Source organism: Schistocerca cancellata, chromosome 2 (assembly GCF_023864275.1).
Source record: "Schistocerca cancellata isolate TAMUIC-IGC-003103 chromosome 2, iqSchCanc2.1, whole genome shotgun sequence".
NCBI classification, from domain to species: Eukaryota; Metazoa; Arthropoda; class Insecta; order Orthoptera; family Acrididae; genus Schistocerca; species Schistocerca cancellata.
Genome location: NC_064627.1, coordinates 717,746,294 through 717,771,418, shown reverse-complemented (window position 1 = coordinate 717,771,418; position 25,125 = coordinate 717,746,294). Strand labels below are relative to the sequence as shown.

At 38.2% G+C, this 25,125-nt stretch overlaps 1 protein-coding gene across 1 annotated transcript in view; it reads left to right on the top strand.

Moving 5' to 3' along the window:
- The window catches only part of LOC126158074 (Down syndrome cell adhesion molecule-like protein Dscam2), a 169,653-nt gene that overhangs the window by 77,562 nt on the left and 66,966 nt on the right, over positions 1 to 25,125 (top strand). The window contains exons 13-16 of the mRNA XM_049916418.1: positions 5,831 to 5,929; positions 17,246 to 17,431; positions 20,716 to 21,009; positions 23,038 to 23,214. Coding sequence (XP_049772375.1) covers positions 5,831 to 5,929; positions 17,246 to 17,431; positions 20,716 to 21,009; positions 23,038 to 23,214 — 756 coding nt within the window. The remainder of the gene's footprint in view (positions 1 to 5,830; positions 5,930 to 17,245; positions 17,432 to 20,715; positions 21,010 to 23,037; positions 23,215 to 25,125) is intronic.

Sequence of the window (25,125 nt, the reverse complement as noted above, 5' to 3'; positions counted from 1 at the left end):
GACAGGATACTTTCCGGGACTGGATCAGATTCTGAATGTGGCTCTCCAGCAGGGATACGACTTCCTCAAATCCTGCCCTGAAATGAGATCCATCCTTCATGAAATCCTCCCCACTCCACCAAGAGTGTCTTTCCGCCGTCCACCTAACCTTCGGAACCTCTTAGTTCATCCCTATGAAATCCCCAAACCACCTTCCCTACCCTCTGGCTCCTACCCCTGTAACCGTCTCCGGTGTAAAACCTGTCCCATGCACCCTCCCACCACCACCTATTCCAGTCCTGTAACCCAGAAGGTGTACACGATCAAAGGCAGAGCCACGTGTGAAAGCACCCACGTGATTTACCAACTGACCTGCCTACACTGTGAAGCGTTCTATGTGGGAATGACCAGCAACAAACTGTCCATTCGCATGAATGGACAGAGGCAGACAGTGTTTGTTGGTAATGAGGATCACCCTGTGGCTAAACATGCCTTGGTGCACGGCCAGCACATCTTGGCACAGTGTTACACCGTCCGGGTTATCTGGATACTTCCCACTAACACCAACCTGTCAGAACTCCGGAGATGGGAACTTGCCCTTCAGCATATCCTCTCTTCTCGCTATCCGCCAGGCCTCAATCTCCGCTAATTTCTAATTTCAATCTGCCGCCGCTCATACCTCACCTGTCTGTCAACATCATCTTTGCCTCTGTACTTCCGTCCCGACTGACATCTCTGCCCAAACTCTTTGCCTTTACAAATGTCTGCTTGTGTCTGTGTAGGTGTGGATGGATATGTGTGTGTGTGCGCGAGTGTATACCTGTCCTTTTTTCCCCCTAAGGTAAGTCTTTCCACTCCCGGGATTGGAATGACTCCTTACCCTCTCCCTTAAAACCCATATCCTTTTGTCTTTCCTTCTCCTTCCCTCTTTCCTGATGAGGCAACCGTTGGTTGCGAAAGCTAGAATTTTGTGTGTATGTTTGTGTTTGTTTGTGTGTCTATCGACCTGCCAGTGCTTTTGTTTGGTAAGTCTCATCATCTTTCTTTTTAAATATATTTTTCCCACGTGGAATGTTTCCGTCTATTATATTCACATTATTTATTAATTTTTACATATTGGAATGTTCTGAATGTGTTGTCCTAGGAAATGGAAAAAATTGATAAATGTAGCAGAAAAACGGTTTATAAATTACCAAGCCTCATTTGGAATGTTAGCCAAGACTTGCTTTCAATAGGTTCCTGAAAACCAGTATTAGAGATGGGTTCTTTCCTCTATGTTGGTGAACAAGTAGTTTGACTACAGAATAAGGTACCAACCAATAACTGTTCCAGTAACAACAATGGCATTTAAATGGCTACACAGCTAGAATGTTTCATTTTGTCTCTTGTTTACCACAAGTAGCAACCAAACAGCTTGATAACACTGATTGCTCACAGATCAACCTATTGATTTATTTCTGTATATTTGCAACTTCATGTTTGATAGGAGATGGATTGGGAACAAAAAAAGTAATTGTTGTCCATGTTTGATGTGTTTTGTTGCCTTTGAAACATATTGCCTGACTTGGACCATGGAAAAACTGATCTACAAACTTATGACCATCCAGAGTCTCAGGATACCATAATTAAACTGTGTAGGTAGCCTATGATGCATACATTTGCTTACATTACTTAACACACTGATGAAGCATGAGCCTAATTGCTAAGGCATGTGAGAATAATTTTCTGGGAACTCAATTTTTCTGTCTGAAATAATTTATAAACTAGCATGTTATTCTAATGAAAGTACACATTTTTGGAAACAAAAAATTAGTAATACAAGATAATGGCACTGTAATTATGAAAGGATAACATTTTAGAATTTGAAAATTCTGTAATTGTAGTGATAATAATAATTTCGAGTAAAGAAATTATCTTAGTTATGTAAGTTTCAAGAAAGATAATATTTTCATCAGAATGAAGAAAATAAGATGTACCAACTGTGAAAAAAATAATTATTAGCAGGATAAAATGTTCAAGAGCCTGTGGTTTTTGTGAAATCTTGAATATTTTTTAAAAATAAAATGTTTGTACATATGCTACTTATACTGTTATTATCAGCAGCCTGGAAAATATGCACCACATAATAAAATCAAAAAAGAATATTATGTAAAGGATAGAGTCTATTCACCATACAGCAGAGATGCTGAGTCCCAGATAGACACAACAAAAAGCCTGTCTCAAAATAAGCTTTTGGCCTACAAGACCTTTGTCAAAAGTAGACAACACACACACACACACACACACACACACACACACACACACACACACACATGATCACAGTCTCTGGCAGCTGAAGCCAGTCTTTCTGTTGTGCCTATTTGTGCTCAGTATCTCTGCTATATGGTGAATAGCAACTATCCTTTTCATAATGATGTTATGTTCCATTCTGGATTTTCCAAAGTTAAGAAAGAAATGGTTTGGATAATAATTTGCCGATTTCACATTTGCAAGTACAGTAAACAGAGCGGAAAAGATAAATAATAGTATTTTCATAAAAGATGAATAATTGTATTTTTATTGATATTATACCAAATAAAGCTATTTTGCCTTGTTACATCTCAAAACAACAGAGAAGCCCATAGGCCTAGGCTAAATTATCAGACCATCAAAATAAATCCAACAAAAAACGAAGGGAAACAAACAATCAAGAATGCATTGCGTGATTTTCTATTTTGTGAACATTCTCAATTCCCTCGACACTGCAACTCTTGCAGATCCATGTTATTGAAACTAGCACCAAAAAACTTGATTAGTTTTTCAAAGTGGGCATCAGTTCAATAACTACATCTGAAATATAGTGGCTGTAAGTAACCTCTGCTATCAACACAAGATTTTTCACTTTATTTTTAAATATCTGTCTTGATCACACAAATTTTTACAACTCACTATTGTCAGTTTTGGCTACTGCCATCTTCAGATTAATGAATTTCAGATCTATTTAGATGAGCTACAGTCTACAAATCCTGTTGATATTATTTGTATTTCTGAACATCATTTAGGTAGTGAAATTGAAATGCTTAATATGGAAGGGTATACCTTAGCTTCAAAGTATTGTAGAAAAGGGATAGAGAAAGGAGGAGTTGCCACTTACATTATAAATGGTCACAATTATAAAAACATTGAAATTCTTAAGTAACGTAGTGATCAGTATTTTGAAGCATGTGCCACACAAGTAGAAACATACAAAAGAAAAATAATTATAGTCACAATATACAGGGCTACAAATGATAATTTCCATCTATTAGAGTCTCTTACCACTTCTTATAATCTCATTCCCTTAGTACAGTTCCAACCAGGATTGTGGGTACCAGCAGCACTGCTATTGAAAACATTTTCGTAGATACCACCACACTAGCAAAATATAGTAGAAATCCAATATTTAATGACCTTACAGATCATGATGCTGTTGTGACTTGCCGCCGTGCAGTTACGTGCGTCCTCTACATGCGGCGCTCTCTGCCAGCCATGCAGCAACCGCGGCGACACCTGAGCGGCCAGCCAGCCAGTGGTCGCTAGACTTGGACTCAGCGCTGATTTGAATGTTACCGTGTACACATGTCTTACTTTGTCTACTCACTCTGTGACTTACATGTGTTGTGTCGTTTTTGAAATACATGTGTTCAACTTGATGTTATAAAAGATGCCCAGTTGCTTACGTTTAATATAGTGGGGTCTGATTCAACTAATAACAGGAAGTGGGAAACTATATGAATAATAAATCAAACAGGAATTGAAGGTATAAAAAACTGTTTGAGGAATACAGACTGAAAAGATGTATACAGTTCACCTGGGATAAATGAAAAATATAACTGTTTCTCTAATACGGTCATAGGTCACACTGAAAACTACTGCCCTAAGAAAGTAATCAAAGCAAATAGATTAAATGTTTCAAAACCTTGGATTAAAAATGGAATAAAAATATCTTGCAAAACAAAAAGAAGACTGTACTTAATGTCAAGGGCAAACAATGACTACAGAGCTAAATCACATTACAAATTATATTGTAAAATTCTAAGCAAAGTAATCAGAAACTAAAAATGTATTTATTTTCAAGAAAAAATAAATGCTTCTAATAACAAGATAAAAACTATATGGAACATAGTAAAAAGTGAAACAGGAAAAACTAATCAGGCAAATGAGGAAATTATGTTAAATTTAAATAATGAGTTGATTAGAGAGACCTCCAAAATTGCAGACACTTTCAACAACTTTTTCCTTTCAGTAGCAGACAACTTACGTTTGCATAGTTCCTCAGAAGACAGCTTAAAATATTTTAAAAAATGCATTTCCACAGGAAAAATATACCTAAAAACAAAGGTGATGTGACTTACCAAATGAAAGTGCTGGCAGGTCGACAGACAGACAAACGAACACAAACATACACACAAAATTCAAGCTTTCGCAACAAACTGTTGCCTCATCAGGAAAGAGGGAAGGAGAGGGAAAGATGAAAGGATGTGTGTTTTAAGGGAGAGGGAAAGGAGTCATTCCAGTCCCGGGAGTGGAAAGACTTACCTTAGGGGGAAAAAGGGACAGGTATACACTCGCACACACACACATATCCATCCACACATATACAGACACAAGCAGACATTGTCTTGTGTCTGTATATGTGTGGATGGATATGTGTGTGTGTGCGAGTGTATACCTGTCCCTTTTTCCCCCTAAGGTAAGTCTTTCCACTCCCGGGACTGGAATGACTCCTTTCCCTCTCCCTTAAAACACACATCCTTTCATCTTTCCCTCTCCTTCCCTCTTTCCTGATGAGGCAACAGTTTGTTGCGAAAGCTTGAATTTTGTGTGTATGTTTGTGTTCGTTTGTCTGTCTGTCGACCTGCCAGCACTTTCATTTGGTAAGTCACATCACCTTTGTTTTTAGGTATATTTTTCCTTCGTGGAATGTTTCCTTCTATTATAACCATATCATTTCCACAGGAGTTTGACAAAATTCAATTATATCCTACCCCACCAAAAGAGATTACTAATATTATTAGCTCTCTTAAAAACAAATGTTCCAGTGGTTATGATGAAGCCAGCACTGCCGTAATTAAATGTTGCTCCTCAGAACTTTGTGACATACTGAGTTATTTTTTTAATGAATCCCTTCACAGTGGTACTTTTCCAGGTAGGCTTAAATATGCTATTGTCAAACCATTACACAAAAAGGAGACAAATCATCAGTGGAAAACTTCCATCCCGTTTCAATATTGGTGATATTTTCAAAAGTGTTTGAAAGAGTTATGTACAATAGACTTCATAAACACTTAGTACAGAAAGATATTCTCATTCACAATCAGTTTGGATTTCGGAAAGGATTGTCAACTGATCAAGCTATATTCACTTTTACAGATGATATATTAGAACCAATAGATCAAAAGTTATTACCACTTGGAATATTCTGCTATCTGGGTAAAGCTTTTGATTGTGTTAAGCATGATATCCTTATACAAAAGTTAAAATATTATGGGATAACAGGAGTAGCAGGCTCATGATTCTCATCCTATCTTTTTTTTCTATTTGCAACAGATCTGAAGATGGCAGTAGGTGAAACCAATAATTGTGGATTGTAAAATGCGTTATCAAGACAGACCTTCACATATAGAAGTTCTGTGATCACGGAATCATTTACAGACTTTATGTCTTCAACAGACACAATTTTTCAGACAATCTTAATATCCCTATAGTCGTATGTAAGGTTTAAATACGTCTGCGTACAACCAAGAGTGTGCATCATATATTACATGTGTATTCATTTACATGCACAGTTTTAATGCTCATTTTATAAAGCATGTACTTTTCTTTTTTCCAGTTCCATCTGCTCCAACAGAATTTCAAGCAACTTCGCTTTCTACATCCACTATCACAGTGACATGGCAAGCACCTCTATCAAAAGGAAGCACTATTAAAGGTAAAATCCCAACTGTTAGCTTCCAGGCTAATGCAATCTTCCATCAAGTAACTCACTGTCAAGAAGAGTGAAAGATGTGGAGAAAACATGTGTGGCTGTAAAATACAGAACAACAAAGAAAATTAAAATTCAGGGGAGAGAGAGTAGCACAGTATCACAGAAGTTACTTTCCACTTAATAACTAATTTACATATATATAATTATATTTTGAAATGGAACTATTAATTCAAAATGCAGAACTATGTCGGTAAGAATGGTGATATACTTTGTCTCTGTAAGTATAGAATGTCAAAGAGATGGCAGTGCAAACTACCTGTAACTTCTCTCCAAAACTTATTGCTAAGCATTTATGACCCTCCTAAAGTATCTTGGACTAACTGCCAGGCATAAACTATTATGGAAATCCTACCTGCTAATTACCTAGCATAAAGCTTACAACACAATAAAACTACTAACAGGCCAAACATGTTGGCATCCCTCCGCCATTCTCCATATTCATCAACCAGACTCAAACAAACCCATGATTTCAACTGTAATTTCCAGTCGTAATAAGTTGTCATGCCTATACTAACAGATCCAACTAGCAATACATATGCAAACTAACCACGTCCTATAACATGCAATTCCAACTCCTCTCCACCCCCACCCCCTCTTCCACACAGTTACATCCACCCTGACTTTTACCCTAATCCACTCTCTAACACTCCTTTGTTAACACACTGTGTTCCATAAGTCCCATTATGAAGGAGAACTTTCATGTACATAGGGGTCCAGAAAAATGTAGACAATCTCTGAGAGTCAATAATAATGTAACAAAGTGATGTACCTTTACAGTTCTTGCATTGGGGGAAGGTTATTTTATGTGTTCAAAGTGACTCCCATTAGCAGCCAAACAACATCAATGCTACTGAGCTGTTGACCGAACTATGGCTGTCAGTGTTGCTGGTATGATAGCTGCACAGGATTCCTCAATAGTTTGTCATAGGTTGTCCAGTGTAGCTGGCTTCTGTTGATAAACTTCATTTTTCCAGTGTCCCGTAGATAGAAGTCAAGAGGTGTAAGGTCTGGAGACTGTGGTAGATACCTATCCACTGTCCAGGAAGATTTCCAGCCAAGTAGGCTCTGACATCTCTGGTAATCAGAAAGAAAAGTAAAATTCAGAGGAGAGAGTAGTGGAGTATCACTGAAGTTACTTTCTACTTAATAAATAACTGCCATATCCTGAATGGTGTGAAGTAGAAAGTGTACATTCCAATATTGCTGCACGTTATGAACAAGTATGACTTGGGTCAAGAGATGGAGTACTATGTATGGTTTTAAGGCATGCTTTGTGAGGATGAACAGTTTGCAGATATGGTTATCTGGTCTGACAAGGTGTAATTCAAACTGAGTGGTACTGTAAACTGCCACAACTGCATGGACTCAGCTCCTGAAAATCCTCACATTCACATTGACAAACATTTTAATCTACTGGGTGTTAATTTGTGGTATGGTCTGTCATCATGTGGTTTGACTGGTCCATTCTTCTTGGAAGATAACGTAACCAGCAAGGTATATCTTCATATGCTGCAAACTTCCATTTTACCTGACATCCGAGAGGTGTTTGGAAATGAAAGTTTTTACCTACAACAAGTATGGATCCTAGGCCAATGTTGATACTCTGAAGTATCTGTGTAGAATAAATACTCTCCTGACCTTATTTGCACTGTTCCACAAGATTGGCATAGGATAGTATTAAGTGAAAGTGTACAAAGTGTGCTATTAATCCAGTGTGCAGGTTGTGAGGTCACCATTTCTGCATCTTGATCAATACAACAGCAAACACAAGGTTTGGGAGGTGTGACAATATGTGGTTAAATATCTCTGTGGTCAATAATTAATTTTATCCAAGTTAGGAAGAAGGACAGCATTAGTCATAAATTTTAATCTGTTTTATGCAGATTGATTTCAGCTACTGTGTAGCTATCTTAGTTTTATGGTGGCTTGTTTTTAAGAATGCACCAGTGTTGCAGTCATTAATCAAGAGCCTCCAGGTGTGATCAGTCATGAAACTCTGGCCAGAGAACATATACTGATTTTTTCCGGTCATGTGTCAGAAGAATATTGAACATCAATCTGCATGTAGGGAATGTCATCTGAGATTGAGGCACTCATGAAAGTTATTTTGTTTGAAGTTCATGGCATAGTTTTGTTACTATGATTCAATAATAACCTTTGGCAAAAGATCAGACAGAATTATAACTCTAATCATTAACTTGTCTACCAATTGTGTGTAAGCATTCAAAGTTACAGTGACACCTGACAATTTATCCTGAGTGCTTCACTTTTTTTGTCCGGCAGTGTGTTTGTATCATAAGTAAATATTACAGTTGCTGACATCCTGCAATGTCTTGGGTGAATCTGGAATACCATCATGTGTCCCCACTCCATATTTAGTTTTGTTCTTGTTCTTTAATTTGCTAATTTGACTGTTTGTTGTTAAGATGATACTTTGTCCATACAAGCTGAATGCCTCAGCAAGATCACAGAAAATAGCAGCAGAATAATGAAGTTTAATTCTACTATAACTGAGTTTGTGACCCCATAAGTTGCTTTCTCTTATGGCGAGTGTTATACTCATAACACAGAAAACACCATTTACTTTCACTATGAAATATTTTTATTGGCACAAGATAAATCAAAACACAAAGAAATAGTTTTCGACAATCACGGTAACGGTCATGACGAATGTCTCACACCAACTAGTCAACAACCAAAGTAAGTAAAACAAAGTACAAAAAAGCAAAGATATTAATATTTTCTGGCAGTTCTGCCACAGAGCCACCCCCCCCCCCCTTCCCCCAAGGAGCGCGGAGCGCATAGGAGGAGTGATGAGGAGTAAGTGATAAAGGGATGATGAGGAGTAAGTGATAAAGGGAAGGTAAACATTTAAGGCATGACGTAATCTTGAAGTCTGAGAGGTGGCCGTATGGTGTGGCCAGCATGGGTGATGGCAACAGGGGTAGGAGGATTCGGGGAAGACGAAGGAGAAGGGGGGTTACTCTTATAAATAAACATTATTGGAGTCTACATAGGCTGAAATGTCATTTTGTGAAGTACCAGGAGCCACATTGAAGAACTGTAATAGCTTAATGTCTTTCTGGTCAGATGGCACAGAATTGTTTTGAATTTCAAATAAAAAAAGAAAAGTGTCCACAAGTTGTATTTTTATAGAGGCCACATCATAGTCACTCAAGTTCACTTGAAACACTGGTTCATTACTGCTGGCACTCGGAGGTGTGAAGTACGGAAGAGGGGGGCCTTGACTTGCAAAGAGTGTTTGATTAGCTTGTGGAGAAGGGTTAGGACAGGCCTCTGAAGTTTCTTGCAAAACAAATTAATTTTCGTGTATGTCGGTGTCGTTAAGGATCCATGCTGGTTTCAAGCGCTCTATGGACACGACAGATGGTTTGTTCTTAAAGAGGATCATATCAGTATTTTCAGAGTGTGACAGGAACCAGTATGGGCCAGTGTAGGGTGGAGCAAGAGGTGGACGCACGGCGTCTTCTCTAAGCATCACATAGTTACAAGAAGTGAGGTGTGGGTGAATGAAAACCGGAGGGGTAGCATGCGATTGAGGTTGCAGAAAATGTAACTTGGTGATATGCTGTCAAACCTGTCATACCAACTCGGGAAGTTGATCCTTGGGAAGTAGAGGAGGATCATCAAGAAAATCCGCCGGAAGTGCGAGGTTTTCTCCGTATACCATCTCAGCAACTGACGCTTTAAGGTCTTCTTTGAAAACCGTCCTCAAACCTAAAAGGACCCAGGGGAGTGCCTCAGTCCAAGAGGAAGAATGACATGAGAGTGACCTTCAGGGTATGGTGCCATCGTTCTATTAGGCCGTTAGAGTGCGGGTGACAGGCTGTAGTTCTGAATTTGTTGATACCACACAGTTGACAGAGGCGATGAAATAGATTAGATTCATTCCCCTGGTCTGTGGTAAGTGAAGTAGGGCAACCAAAACGAGAAAGCCAATGGTGGACAAAAGTGTTAGCTACAGTGCCGGCCATAACGTCCGCAATGGGGATAGACTCGGCCCAACATGTGGTGCGATCATGTTCAGTAAGTAACGGAAATTGTTAGAGCTTTAGGGACTATAGGACGAGGATGACCTGTTTTAATGTCACAATACAAAGAGCAATCATCATTAGGGAAGGGAAGTAGAGCAATTTGTAAGGAAGTATCAGAGTCAGAGAGAAGGTGCTGTATTCCTGGGTCAGATAGCTGTAGCTCGTGTAAGCGGTGAGAATCAATAGCTGTCTTCAGGGAGGACAGGCGTGACAGGTAGTCTGCTGCAACATTGTCACTACCCCTGATGTATTGAAAGTCTGAAACATATTGTAATACCAAATCCATATGGCGGAACCTTCTGGGTAGTACATCTAATGCCGGTTTGCGGAGAGCCTCGACAAGGGGCTTGTGATATGTGTAAACTGTCACAAGTTGGGCTTCAATATCTGTACAAAAGCACTTTACAGCCTCATAAATGGCATGAAGTTCACGATCAAATGCGGACCACTTTCTTTGTGTTTCAGTGAGATTTTTGAAAAGAAATGCAGGAGTGTAGTACCTGTTGGTAGGGTCTGTTGCAAAACTGCGCCAATGGCATTATCGCTAGCATCTATGATTATTGTCAGGGACATGTCAGGGTGAGGGTGAGACAGGGTAATAGCATTCACCAAGGCATACTTAAGTGAGTCAAAGGCTCGCTGCATGGTCTGATCCCATTCTACGTGTCTGTCATCTGTGGTATTCTTTCCCTTTAAGGCCTCAGTGAGAGGGGCTTGAAGAGATGCCGCATGTGGAAAGTGGAGTCTAAAAAAATTTTCCATTCTGAGGTATCTACATAACTCTTTATAGGTTTGAGGGAGGGGAAGGTCAAGTATTTGTTGTACTCTATCTGAGGTGGGATGAATGCCCTCATTATTGACCAAATGTCCCAGGAAAATAACCTCTGGCTTCTCCAGTTGGGATTTGTCATAATTAATCTCAACTTCGTGTCATACCAATCTATCAAAAACCTGTTGGAGGTGTTGTTTGTGTTCCTCTGCAGTTGTGGAGAAAATAATAATGTCGTCTAGGTAGGCATAGCAAAAATTAAGGCCACATAGAATGGTGTCAATGAATCTTTGCCAGGTCTGAGCGGCATTCTTCAATCCATAAGGCATAAACAAATATTCATATAGTCCAAATGGGGTGATGATAGCGGTTTTTGGGATATCTTCTGGGTGCATCGGAATCTGATGGTATGCCTTTTTGCAGTCTAACACAGAGAAAAAATTGGCTCTGAACATGGATTGTGAAAACTCATGGAGGTGTGGGACAGGGTAGTTATCAAGTATTGTTCTGGCATTCAAAAGCCTATAGTCTCCACAGAGTCGAAAGGAATTCTCCTTTTTGGGAATGATATGTATTGGGGAAGACCACGCACTGTCCGAGGGGTGGACTATACCCAAGCGTAAAAGTTCATTAATACATTATTTGGCAGCGGTAAGTTTTTTTGCATTGAGGTGTCGGGGGTGAGAACGGACAGGCGGTCCCTCAGTTGTGTTAAGCCTGTGACAGACGCCCGTAGTAATGGCCTGGATTTTGTGAATAGGTGTGGCCGAAATACATGGAAGGGCGCAGGAAGGAGCGACGTTATCGTCGGTGTGCGGTAAGTACGAAAGGGAACTAATCTGAAACACGTTATCATTGCACGGTAGTTCAGTGAAAGCTGCAGTGTTGTCTGCAGAGCTGTGCTGTGCGACAGCTGGCGGGGTTCCATTGACCATGGTGTTATTGCACGAAGGAATCATTGCGCGCGCATGCGCGGCGTCTGTGTTTTGATGAAAGGTGGACGGTGAAGCGCAGGGTGGGGGGTTGCTGGGCGGGTTGCCATCTTCACTGTCCGGGTCGTGGCAGGCGCTGCTGTGGCTGTGTATAAACAGCGATGTGGTATGCAGGTCCCATGTAGTTTCATGCATGTTATTACTTTCAAACTTGATCTCCTCTCTAAACCCGCGCAGATCATCAGTCGGGGCATCACAATGTTGAAGTAGCTTTGCATTGTCTTCAAACAGTTGGTTGATTTCAAGGTGTTGCGTAAGTAAGTTCACTACAGCAGCTTTGACCTCCTCAGATAGAATAGAAACTATCTCTTTGTCTTGTTCACAGGACTTATTCGAGCTGCATTCTGTTGGCATGGATGGGGAAAATCTTGCCGAAAATTTTTGTTTAAAATCCACTGAGCAGAGGGCAAGTGTAATTAAGTCCAAAGAAAAGTTATGAGCAGTTAAGAAGTCCAATCCTAATACTGGCTCATTGATTTCTACTACCGAAAATGTCCATTCATAATTATGTGTATCATTGAAGTAAATACGAGGTTGCGTTACACCATAAACCTTTAATGAGGAATTGTTGGCTGCTCTCATTTGGTGAGGTGAATGCTTGATTGCAGAAGTGACCATTGAATGTGGAATGACACTCACTTCGGCACCAGTGTCCACTAAAAACCATTTCTGAGAAGCTACATCCTGCATATACAAACGTCCGAGAGAATAATTCAGAAGTACTAGCCTCTGATCTGTTAGGCGACTTGACGTCACAGTGCGGACCGGTGCACCTATTGCGGCCCACCGTGCATGTGTGGACGCATTGCACAGTGTGAGCGGCAATTCCTGGCTGTATTACCGTAAATGGAGTGATACCAGCAGAGAGGATAAACTTGCTGATCCTGTGTTGTTACTGGGTGAAGGACGTCACTTGAAGCTGCGGTATGGGGTGGTGAAGGACGGTGTGGAATCTGGTGCTCAGCCAGTGTACTCTGTTGTTTTGGAAAGATTGGCCTCTGCCATGCAGGGGAGGCATAATACCGAGGGGGAGACACGTAGATAACTTTCTTCTGTTGATTGTCTTATATGCGACGTCGGCCAACAATAATTTTGCTTGTAGAAGTTCCTGGTCGTGTGATAGGAGCTTCAGTTGGATAGCTTGTGACAGCTTTGCAACCCAGAAAGAAAGTAAAGCTTCATCTGGCATAGTTTTGCTATCAAAGACTGCTCTGATACATCGCCACAGTTGTGAAGGAGTCGAGTCTTTGAGATGTACATCTTGCAGTATGTGTAAAACAGACTCTTGCGTAGTCTTAGATAGACGTTCGCAGATCTGTTGTTTTGCCAGTGCGTAACGATTTGCGGGGGCCGCCGACAGCACTAAGTCCTGTACCCGCTCAGCGTGGTCCTCTAGGGCATTAATAAGTGCAATAAATTTAGCATTGTCTTAATCAATGTTTAGGGCGGTGAATATAGTCTCTGCCAAAATAAACCATGTATGCGGATTGTCCATCGTGAACCTTGGTAATTTAGGAATTTTCTCACTCTTGTGTTGTGGATGTAACAGATTTGATAGCACAGCAGACAGGAGTGGCAGAGTGTTTATGAAGCTGTCACTCGCGGCGTTCACGGCGGCTGGTTTAAACATGGCCGACGCGGGAGGCGCGGCAGGCGCAGCCGGGGCTGCGGAAACAATCGGGGCGGGACGACTGTCCAACCAGTAATTGTTGTCACTGAAATATGTACCCATCTGTTTTTGTAGTGAGTCTTGTAGTGGGTGGGGAGAGAATGTGTCCAAAACCGATTTATCGGCAATATATGGGGAGCTCCAAGTGATCTGTGGGCTCGAAAAGACTGTGAGGTTCATAGTGTTGGGGCACTGTTGCACACTACATGTCACAGGAGGTTGTACATACGACGCACTGTGAGTCTCAAATTTAGGCACAGCACTCATTATTGGTTTGTTATAGATGAACGTAGAAAAAGATTTCATAGCAGGTGACATTACTGACGATGTTGAAAGAGTCCATGATGGCAGTGTTGATGACGGAGAAAACTCCACGGCGTTGTACTTATCTTCCAATTTTATCCCAGTTGTTGGCGGCATTGTGCGTAGGAAACCGTGGAAAGGCAGTGTAGAGGCACCATTAGTATCATGTTGTAGTCCGAAAGGAGCGGAAGGTGAGCAATGTGGAGATGTCGAAGTAAACGGCCACATTGTCGAATCGGACGTATGTTGTGCGTCGGAGGTCACCAGTATGGCGGGTGTTATACTTATAACACAGAAAACACCATTTACTTTCACTACGAAGTATTTTTATTGGCACAAGATAAATCAAAACACAAAGAAATAGTTTTCGACAATCATGGTAACAGTCATGACGAATGTCTCACACCAACTAGTCAACAACCAAAGTAAGTAAAACGAAGTACAAAAAAGCAAAGATATTAATATTTTCTGGCAGTTTTGCCACACTCTTTACAGCAGCCTTTTTGAAAGGCAAATGAGATGCTGTTAACATGTAATTCTCAGATGGATAGTTTATTTTCTGTTGTACATTGCCTTTCCCAAAAAATATTGAGAATGCAGACACAAGGGACCTGAGCCAGTAATTAGAGATCATTTACTTACTTTCATGGCTATACTGTTATTTCAGTATTTCAGGAAATACATCTTCACTTATTGACTGGTTACAAAGGCATCTCAAGGAAAAGACTACCAAGTCAGCACAACATTTTGATGATTTGGTTGATTTTTGCTATCTCTGGCAAAATTGATAGAATGTCTACCAAAATAATTCAAACACATCTGCCTTTTATGCATCTTTTTTTGTCCTTGTACTTCCTTTGTAGATACTGTTAGCAACAGTTTGTTAATTTTAGTAGCCAACAATTTGAATTTAGTACCATCCACTCTTCAGAATTTAATTTCTGTTTTCTTCTTAACTTAAGATACCTTGACTGCAGATGTTAGCCACACTTACTCTTGACTTCCACTGTAAGTGCCCCTGACCCACTGGAAACAAAACTAGGTTAATGTTGTTCTCAGAATATTTTAAGGAAAGAATTAAGTTTATCAGCTACTTTATATCCTTGACAAAATTAGTCTCTTTTCTTCATCCTGTAGTTTCTCCCTAAATAACATAACTGAGTCAGCATTTACAATTCTTTGATGTTTTACTCTTTACTTATTAGTTACCCTTGATGGATGGGGATACTTCATTGCTGGCATTTGATCTCACATATATTTCATTAGATAAACAAATTACCAATTCCTACTGCACTACATCAGCCTTTTGTTGGAAGCGTTACTGTGCATTTCACTTCAAAGCTGTACCTCAGTAACTCGGTGTCTTCTCTTTCAATACAAAAACAGATTAAATCAATATTAATATCTCCATATACAATTAATTCTCAGTTATTGTTACTAATTCCTACTAGTACCCTTCCTAATCACTAAACAAAATATAAAACATTTTCAGTTGAGGTCTGTAGGCTGTCCAAATTGCTATGTTGTATGTTTGGAAATCTACAGCACTCAATGAATTGGTCAAAGCTGTACTCATTTAGATCTATGGTTCATGACGTTTTCAACTTTTGTTTACATAATCATTCCCTTTTTCTCATATTACACCTGTGGTAATATGATACTAACTTATATCCATTGTTTATTTCTGTGACTTCCAATTTATGTGTTTTTATGCAGTGTGCATCTGTAAAAATATCTTAAGCTTTTTGTATTTCATGCTGTGATGTAGGAAGCTCAGCTTTCTTGTTTAACAAGTTTCCCATATTTTGATTGAAAAGTTCAAATATATTATGATTGCTACACTTTTCATCATCCAAATTCCCATTTTTTATTTCTAAACTTACTGTTGCAACTGTGTCTTAACTTATTCAGCAACTCTATCTGTTGGAAACATGTTCCCTAAAAAAGGCCTACCAAAATTCTTAGGAATCCCAAGAATTGGACAGACAGTCATCTGGTTACACTGAATGACTGTGGAAACCAGTCATGTTGCTGAAAACATTCAGATGTAGGCTACACTGTGTGTGAGGTTAAGTTTGTATCATACCCATGTGTAATTACAGTCCTCTAGCAAAAAATTCCTGTAGTTTTTCATTTATATTTTCAATAAAATGCTTCATCCAGGGCTTGTTAGAATTACACAATTATCACATTTGTACAAAAATCATTCCCAGCTATGTGCCTGGTATTATCCTCAACTGCATAGTTGGGGCTATGATTCAAACTATTTCTTCCCCATCTTCTCCTCTTCATAACCATATCCTAGTCTCCATCAACTTACACCTGTCTCAAATCCCATGTTTCCCTATCATCCACCCTCCCATATTACACTCACTCTCAAATATTGACCCTCCTGCTTCATTAATACTTGTGATACACTACCCCCAAATTATCTCCTACCAGCATAAGAACTTTCATTTCAGTGCAAATCCTGCATCATTTTCATCAGTAAACAATAATTATTTTAATCAGTGTCAAATCATCATTTTAATCACTTTAAAAATCATGTAAATATAATTTTAAAAATAGATTTCAAGCTATTTATATTTGCTGAACTTCTGTCCGACTCCTTAGCCGAGTAGACAGCATGTATGACTGCCCTGCAGCAGGCCTGGGTTCAATTCTCAGTTGGGTGAGGGATTTTCTCCATTTGGGGACTGGGTTTTGTGTTGTCCTCATCATCGTTTCAACATCATTGACACACAAATCACTCAGTGTGGTGTCAAATGAAAAGATTTGCAACTTAGTGGATGAACTTCCTTAGGTAGGGACTTAGCCATCAATGCCATTTCAGCTGAAATCATAGGGGCTGAACAACAGCCTTATCCTTGAGAGATGAAGGAATAACAGAGTAATAAAGGAAAAGATTTGACTTCTTCATATAAGAAGTAGTAAACAGCAGAGTATAAACATTAATTTAGGTGATCTGTAGGCCTACAGCACTTCACTGTTTGCTTATGGTCTTCCAATAACAAATTTTTTTTTTTACAGAAAAAGAAACTAGGTACACTAAAAACTGGAAATAAATGTTCTACAGTCAGAAATTTATACCAGCAAAATATTTAACAAAAATTAAAAGTGAGAATATATTTCTGATAAATTAAAATGTAGTATTCCCCAGAACAAACATTAATCCAACTTTTAGCCTTTAGAGATAGTAATCCTTCATTTATAATACAAGGACATAAACATATGAAAATGGCAAAAGAAAAATTGAATACATAATAATAATGATAATAACAACAATAAGAGGTCTACTACAACGTCAGACCCATTTGTGATGTGTTCCATGTATTTTTGTGTTAGTCACTCATTGGCCTTAGAACCTGACTGATGCTGAAACAGTTTCATTACATTAACATTTAAACACATTGTTATGGTATTTGGTGTTACAGGCATTTCATAATTAATAATGATGAAATATCATTTCAGGTTATTATCTACACTTCAAAAGAGAATTTGGTGAGTGGGAGAAGATAAAAATTCCAGCTCATGATATGAGTTTCACTCTAAACAACCTTCAGTGTGGTACAAGACACCAGTTCTATCTTCAAGCATTTAATCAATTGGGACAAAGCTCTCCAACTTCCACAATATCACAGCGAACACAGGGTTCTGGTATGTATTAAATGAACAATGCAATGTAGTCATAAAGCCTTACTATTTCTCAACATTTCTAACAAGTAATATGCTACGTACAGTGCACTGTACAGAAAAAGATCAGGAAATAAACTAAACCTCACACACCAAGCCATTTTCAGTAATGTGTATTACCAATGAGGGGGGGGGGGGGGGGGGGGGGTGGACTTTGTGCCCACCATAAAAAAAAGTAAAAAATAAATAAAATTTATTAATTGTTCTTGAATTACATTAAAAACATACTTTTGAAAGATCTTTTGATGCATAACCAGGATCCAGAACCTGAATATTTCTTTTAAAACTGTTTTCAAAAATTCATTTTATATCTTTCACTTACTGTGTTATTTAAGTTTACTAAGTCTAATTATCTTGATAAAAAATAGTAGTAAACACCATTACACTACTATTGAAGTGCACTTTACTATAACTAAAAAATATTACAAAACTTGAGGTATTATACAAATAGCTTAGGCACATAACATAGTTTTGTGAGAAGAATTATTCACCACTTTCTTCAGAATCTACTTCACACATGGAACAGACAACAGTTTTCTTGTTGTGTTTACTGCATGTGTATCTCTTATGATTGTTACAGATTGTTGTTATTTTCTTCACTTTGTTGTACTTTTCTGCCTCTGTACAGCTTTCCCTAATGCACAAATGACATCTACCTTTACCTCCATGAGCTTCCTTTGCACCGAAGTTCTCCTTGATTGTTAAATTCTCATTGTTAAATTTTCTGTACTTGTTATCCACATGTGAGGTGGCTGGGAGGGCATGTGCATGTGGGAACATGTGTGATTGTGTACACATTCATGCAGAATATTTATAAATGAATGATGTACAACAAAAACTGAAGACATTATTGGACTATTAAAACCATTCATTTTTCTGAATTAAGAAAGCTGCTAATCATCTGCATATTTCCCCACTGTATAAGAAATTCTTGATTTGAGTATTTGACAAAAATAGATTATAGAGTAATATTATGGTTAAAAGTCTGTGCAAATAAGGGAAGTGAGATCCATATTCTTAAGTTGCTTTTCCTTATCTACAAGCCTTCTATCTAAATCCACATTTGTGGATGTTACAGTTTTGTAAGCCATTTTAACCCATTCAATTCACCAAAGGTCTGATGGGAGGATTAACCCTGGCATAAATTTTCCATTGACTAAGAAACTAGTGGCTGATCATCGTCATATTTTAATACATCATATCATTTCGTATCTATGATACATTCTGTAAGTTATGTAATTAATGAAAGAAATTCTTTGAACTTTTCTAAGGAGTATTCCCAAAACACTGGGAAGTGTTATGAAGTCATGTTACAAGTTTCTGTTACATACTGCATACTGTTTAAAGTTAATCCATGAAATTTACATTAATTCACCACAGTGATAAATCACATTAACATGCTACACTCCTCAGTGTAATAAGAGTTGCATTGTGTGCTTATAAATACACTGCTGGAAAAAAAGTTAGTATACCTGGATAGATGATGATGAGTTTGATCTGATGATTGCATTGCCACCTGGAGGCAGTAGATGTACTGACAATGGTTTCAGCATCATCCGCCAACAGATAGTGTAGAGGCATAGCCATCAGAGCACCATCTGTGCCTATCCTTTAATAGGAAATGCTCACAGCCAGAAGGCTCAGTGTGTGAAGCAAGCAGGCTGTCATGTCACAGAGATGCACTCATGCTTCCTATGGCCAACTGAGCAAGTTTCAAAGAGGTCAAATTGTGGCCTTCCAAGTAGTGGGATGTCCTTGTGGAGAATTGCCACACAAGTTGGACATGCCACATCAGTTGTGCAATGATGCTGGAGTCTGTGGTCATGTGAACATTCTCACACCTGTAGATATGGTTCTGGACACCAGCACATCACTGATGTCTGCCAGTGTCATCATATTGTAAGGGGAGCAGTGGCAGATCATACAGCTACCACAACACAGATAAGAGGGCTTGTTAGTGCAGACATGTCAACATGAATTTTTGCAAACTGTTTATTAGCAGTGGGACTGTGACCATGCACTCTCTAGCCCATCTTCCACTCACATCACAGCATCAATGTGCATTGCTTGACTGGTGCTGTCAGAGGATCACATGGAAGATGGAATGGCACACCATGGTCTTCAGCGGTGAAAGCAGATTCTGCCTGCATGCAAGTGATGGTCATTTGCATGTTCAGTGTAGGCCTGGTAAGTGCTGTGTTGTAGAGTGCATTCATCCAAGACACACAAATCCATCCTAGGTCATATGGTCTGGGATGATATAAGCTACAACTCTTATTCACACTTGGTATTTCTAGAGGGGACACTAACTAGCACTCAGTACATGTAGAATGTTATTAAATTTGTTCTTCTGCCATTCTTGCAACAGCACAGTGATGTGTTGTTCTGACAGGATAATGCTTGCCCACACACTGCCCCTGAAACTCAATGTGCTCTACAAGATGTGCAGCAACTGCTCTGGCAAAATGATCTCCAGGCATGTCTCCAATCAGGCATATGTGGGATTTGGTATGATAAGATTTGTTTGACTCATCTACCGACAATTCTTACAGAACTATGTGAATAGGTTGAGTAGGTGTGGAATAACATATCCGAGGACAGTATTCACCATCTGTATGACTGACTGGATGCCAGAATCAGTGCCTCCATTGCCACCCATGAAGGTTGTAACATGTACTAATGTGGGTGTTTCTGCATTGGTCAATACCTGTTACCTAAGAACTGCTTGTACTATTGATCTGGAAAGTAATTGTTCCATCAACTCTGTGTGCACCATTGCACAATAAATCTTGAGTGGATCCGGGAACCTCTAAGAGGGTGTACTAATTTTTTTCTGGCAGTGTTTATTTAAGAGAGACACTGATTTTGTACTGATGCATTATTTTTGTCCTATTTTCCAGAACACTGCCCGTCAAAGCTAATATAGTGTTACTCCATCCCAAATAAGTGATAATAGTGACTTAAAACAATCATAATAATTATTGTATATTGCATGTAATGCAAATAGATGAAATCTGGTACTGACTTTTATCCATTATCATTACTCTGAACATTTGCAGATATACCTACAGATATCTGCATCAGCACAGCCTTTTATAAACAAAGTAGTTGTTACTGCTGGAATCTTCTGATATCTGCATTCAGAACTACCTCTAATTATGGCTCTGTAATACAATAAAAATAGTTTTTACTGTATAAATGAGAAATTCAGTCACATGAATCAAAACAATGTTTTGTTTTATTTGCAGCTCCAGTTGCACCAAGTATCTTTGACCTCATACATGTCAACTCAACGTCAATTTCCTTAAATGTTACATCATGGGGAGATGGTGGCTGTCCCATAACTTCATTTGTCGTGGAATATAAGTTGAAACATGGAGTGGACTGGACATTAGTCTCAAATAATGTAAAATTTGATCAAACAGAATTTTTGGTGCTTGATCTTAATCCTGAGACTTGGTACACACTACGGATGACAGCACATAATAGTGCAGGGTCTACAATTCACAAATATGACTTTGTAACCCTTACTCATTCTGGAGGTAATAATATAAGTCAAGATAGCCCATAGTCTCTAAGTAATGATGTTTCATTGAAAATAATCAATGCAAAATTACATTTTATAATTGTAGTATAATAATTGTAAAATAAATATGTTTGTTTAATAAGTTATTCTGGCTACAAAATTAAATTTGCATACTGTCACCATAAATTATTGAAAGGTATTCTATAATTAAGTTGAAATGTGCATGCATAAATTTACTATAAGGTATTATAAAATTGAATGAATTGTAAATCATTTCATATTTTGATATAAGCTTCAGTGTAAATCTTCTAAGACAGTAATGTCTGAAGGAATCATTATAATGTGGTAAGTCATACATAAGAATTAGAGTTTTTATTGTGTGAAAGTATGCATCAAGAATAATATGTAGTGCTCACCCCAGAGCAGCTTGTATATAATAGTTAATTATGGTCTCATAAGAAATTAAATAATAGAAGAATTAGATGCAACCAGTCATATAGTTGAATTTTGGGGTCAACAAGTACATAAACAGTATTGTCTGAAATGTTAGTAAATACATAATTTTCTTCCACAGAGATCATTAACAACAAAAGTGAGCAAACACATGTGTGACTACATTGTTTTCCAGACTGTTACATTGGCCCAGTGGTGGTAGTGGGGTGGGGGTTGGGGGGGGGGGGGGCAATTATGTTGATGATGTCAATGAGAAGCTGAGAGGGACAGGTGACAAGGCCACAAGGTAGGAATGTGGCACTGGCCTGAAAGGCAGGGAAACTTGCAAGTGACACATAGTGAAGTGGATGAGTCATTTGAGAGGGAGAGAGTGTGGTTGATAACAAAAGAGGGAGACAGCAGGGATAATGCTGTTGGAGATAATTAATAAAGTGGGAGGTATGAGGTCAGGTCTGGAGATGGGTGCATAATAGAGATGAGCTATGACTGAGGCTAGAAGTGTATGGTCAGAGCTATGCTGTAAGGGACTTCCCATCTGTGTAATTCAGAGATGCTGGTATGGGGGAAGAAGAAGATACAAGATGGCAGAGGGAGCAAGGAGAAGATTCAGATTGCATAGGTTGTAAGGAGGCCATTGAAGTAGACCATGTTACACACAGTGCCATGTTAAGCCTCTCAGTGCCTCTGAGGTGGAGATACTATAAGGGGGAAAGATTTTTTTTTAGTATGAAGGCATGGCAGTTATTGAAATGGAGTAACTGCTGGCAGTTGGTTGTCTTTAGATGGGTGGAAGTCTTTGTGGAGGCATCAGTGAGGTGAAAACCATATGTCCAGGAAGTTGGTACACTTAACGTACAGATAACAGATAAATTGTGAAGGTTGTAGAGGAAGGCTATAGTGTACTGACCCTGTATTAAGAATACAAGAACATAAGTATGTCACAGATTTGTTATATATCTTCCCTCCAAAGGAGAAGCTGTGTGTAAGTTTCTAGTTGGTCAATCATAAACCTATCCCTAATTATGAAAACATCTCCTTGTCGAAGGGTGTTTACATTTTTTAATTTGAATTTCATGTGTGCCAGATTTATTTCTAAAACCTATTAGATTTTTGCTGATGTCTTGCATTCGCTGTTCCCCTTTTCTCATCCCCCCTAAAAACATTGTTTCCTTCTCATATTTAACTTTTCACTACTTCCTAATATGCTACCTTTGTTGATGCAACTTCAAGTTCTGTTTATTACTTTTTGCTACAAATATGACAACATTCTGCATGGGTTATGATGTTACTTCCAACTTTTAAAAAAAGACTCAATTTTACCCATCTATTTCTAGTCCTTTTTGGCAGTCATTGTACCATGACATATCACTTAACAGTACTGAAGGCAGAAGAATGTTCAGAGAACTGAAAATAATTTTATGAACATAAGATATTAACACTCTAATTTTCATTTTCCCTGTAGTTGTGCCCAAATTACATTCACTTGTTGATATTATTTTCATTGTTGTACAACAGCATCAGAATTTACTAAACAAATAATTTGATTTATGAAATTTTTATATGTGGAATTCATCTTCACATTTATTTACAGCTATTGTAGCTCCAGAGCTAATCATTCACTCTGGTTATGGGCAAAACAGTATCTTTAGTGATCTTGGAATAATAATACCAACAGGAGCTGCTTTAGTCATCATAGTAGTGTCTGGTGCAGGATTTTTCTTGTATATGAAGAGAAAACAAGAATTATACAATGCAAATAAGTATGGAGGTAAGGAGAAGGTTTCATTCTTATAATGTTCAGATGTCTTATAGAAACCTGCAGAAAAGACACTTGTAACATTGTTTTGTTTCTCTTAGCTTATATTATGAACATGTCAGCTTAGTATTGACCAATGCAGAAACAAGGGAAGAGGAAAACAATAAACTTGTAAAAACTGTGTCACCAGACATTATAATGAAATTTCTGTTTACATCTCAACAAAATTATGTTGTCTTTAAAGTCATACATCAGTTTTCTTTTCATGTTCTAAAGATATTAGCATAAATTATTCTCTAGGGATGTAGAACAAATCAGAAAATATATTTACACAATCAGCTATTATAAATTGTTACATTTTGCCTCATTTGCTGTCAACTATCATAAATAAAAGTTGTCTTATGTAATATTAATAAAGGCTATTTGCTTTACTTTTTGTTTATAAGAGCAGCAAATATGTAGTGGATCACAGACTGATGAGAAATACCCATTGCAAAAAGCTGCTATTTTTCCATTTTTGTGATTCATCTGGTATTTAAATTTTTTTTCTTTGCCTCTGTAGGATTATTCATAACATTAATTCTGATCATAAATTCTGGCAAGATGGCCATAAAGATGCAGTTTTGTGAATGCATTACATAATGAGTTGTTTTCTTATTTGGAGGTGTGTGATATTTGTATTTAGTTGTGAACTGTATATTAGTGATGCCAGGCATTTACAAACACAAGCAGAACCGAAATTATTGCCAGATACAAAAATCAAACGGTGACTCAGTTTTTGATTTCATAAAAAATGAACAACTCTGACAAATTTGTTTGATTTTGAGGATGAGAAAATGTGTAAAACTAATATTCATTGGCAGCTGTAAACATTCACTTCATGATGCAGAAATGTTCTTGATGAGGTGAACATGGTTAGCCATCAACTATGAGAGAGTAATATATAGAAACAATAAATGTAGCACTTAGGAAGAACACATATTCCATAATAAAAATACTCCTCCTTTGATGCAAAAAGTGAAATGAGCTGTCACTTGTAGTTATTCTAAAACTTAGACAGGGATATGAGCTGCAGAATATAGTATGTAGGGCTGGAATTACATAGTTATGGCTATGGACAATAAAGATTAAATATTTGACTACTGTAACTTCAAACCAACAAATTGTTGTACATGACATAACCAAATGATATAAAAGCTTCTCAACTGCACTGGTGCTTTAGAGTATTGAGAGTCAACTAGCAAACTTTTTGTCAAGTGTTGCCAATGTGATGTCTTCCAAGCTTTGCAGCAATTTCCTACCAGTACCATCAACATATACCAGTAACACTCTCTCAGAACTACAAAGTAGTTAATATGAACTGTATATAGTTATTGCCCTGGCACACTGTGTTCATGTGCAGCTGATATTAATTTTTGTTGTTGGTAGCAGCATACTGGGTGTTCTCGCTATAAAATTCCCAGTCCAGTCCTTTAGCTAGTTTTATACCCTGTAAGAATCTCTTTAAAGAGAGCATCAGTCTAAAATTGTATTCAAGACATTCCAAAAGTTAAGAAATGTGGAATCAATCAAGTTTCATTGTGTACCTCATTCTAGAACTTATAAATGAATGGATAGAGCTGAGTTTCATGCAATTTTCAGTTCCAAAATTTTCAACAATCCTGCTGCTTACAGGGACCATTTGGTATCCATATCAGTTGTCATGCATGAGCACAAAAACAGTTCCGTAACTCTACAAGAAACTAATGTCAACAGTGCAGGCCTTTATTTTCATAATTCCATCCTGTGGGGTTTCTAAAAAATTTGGAATGACCTTCATGGTCTTCTAGAAAATTGTCTAATCTAAAAATACATAAATAAATTTGAAATGACCTTCATGGTCTTCCACAAAAGTTATATACTATAATGAGCTTGTAGAGGAGA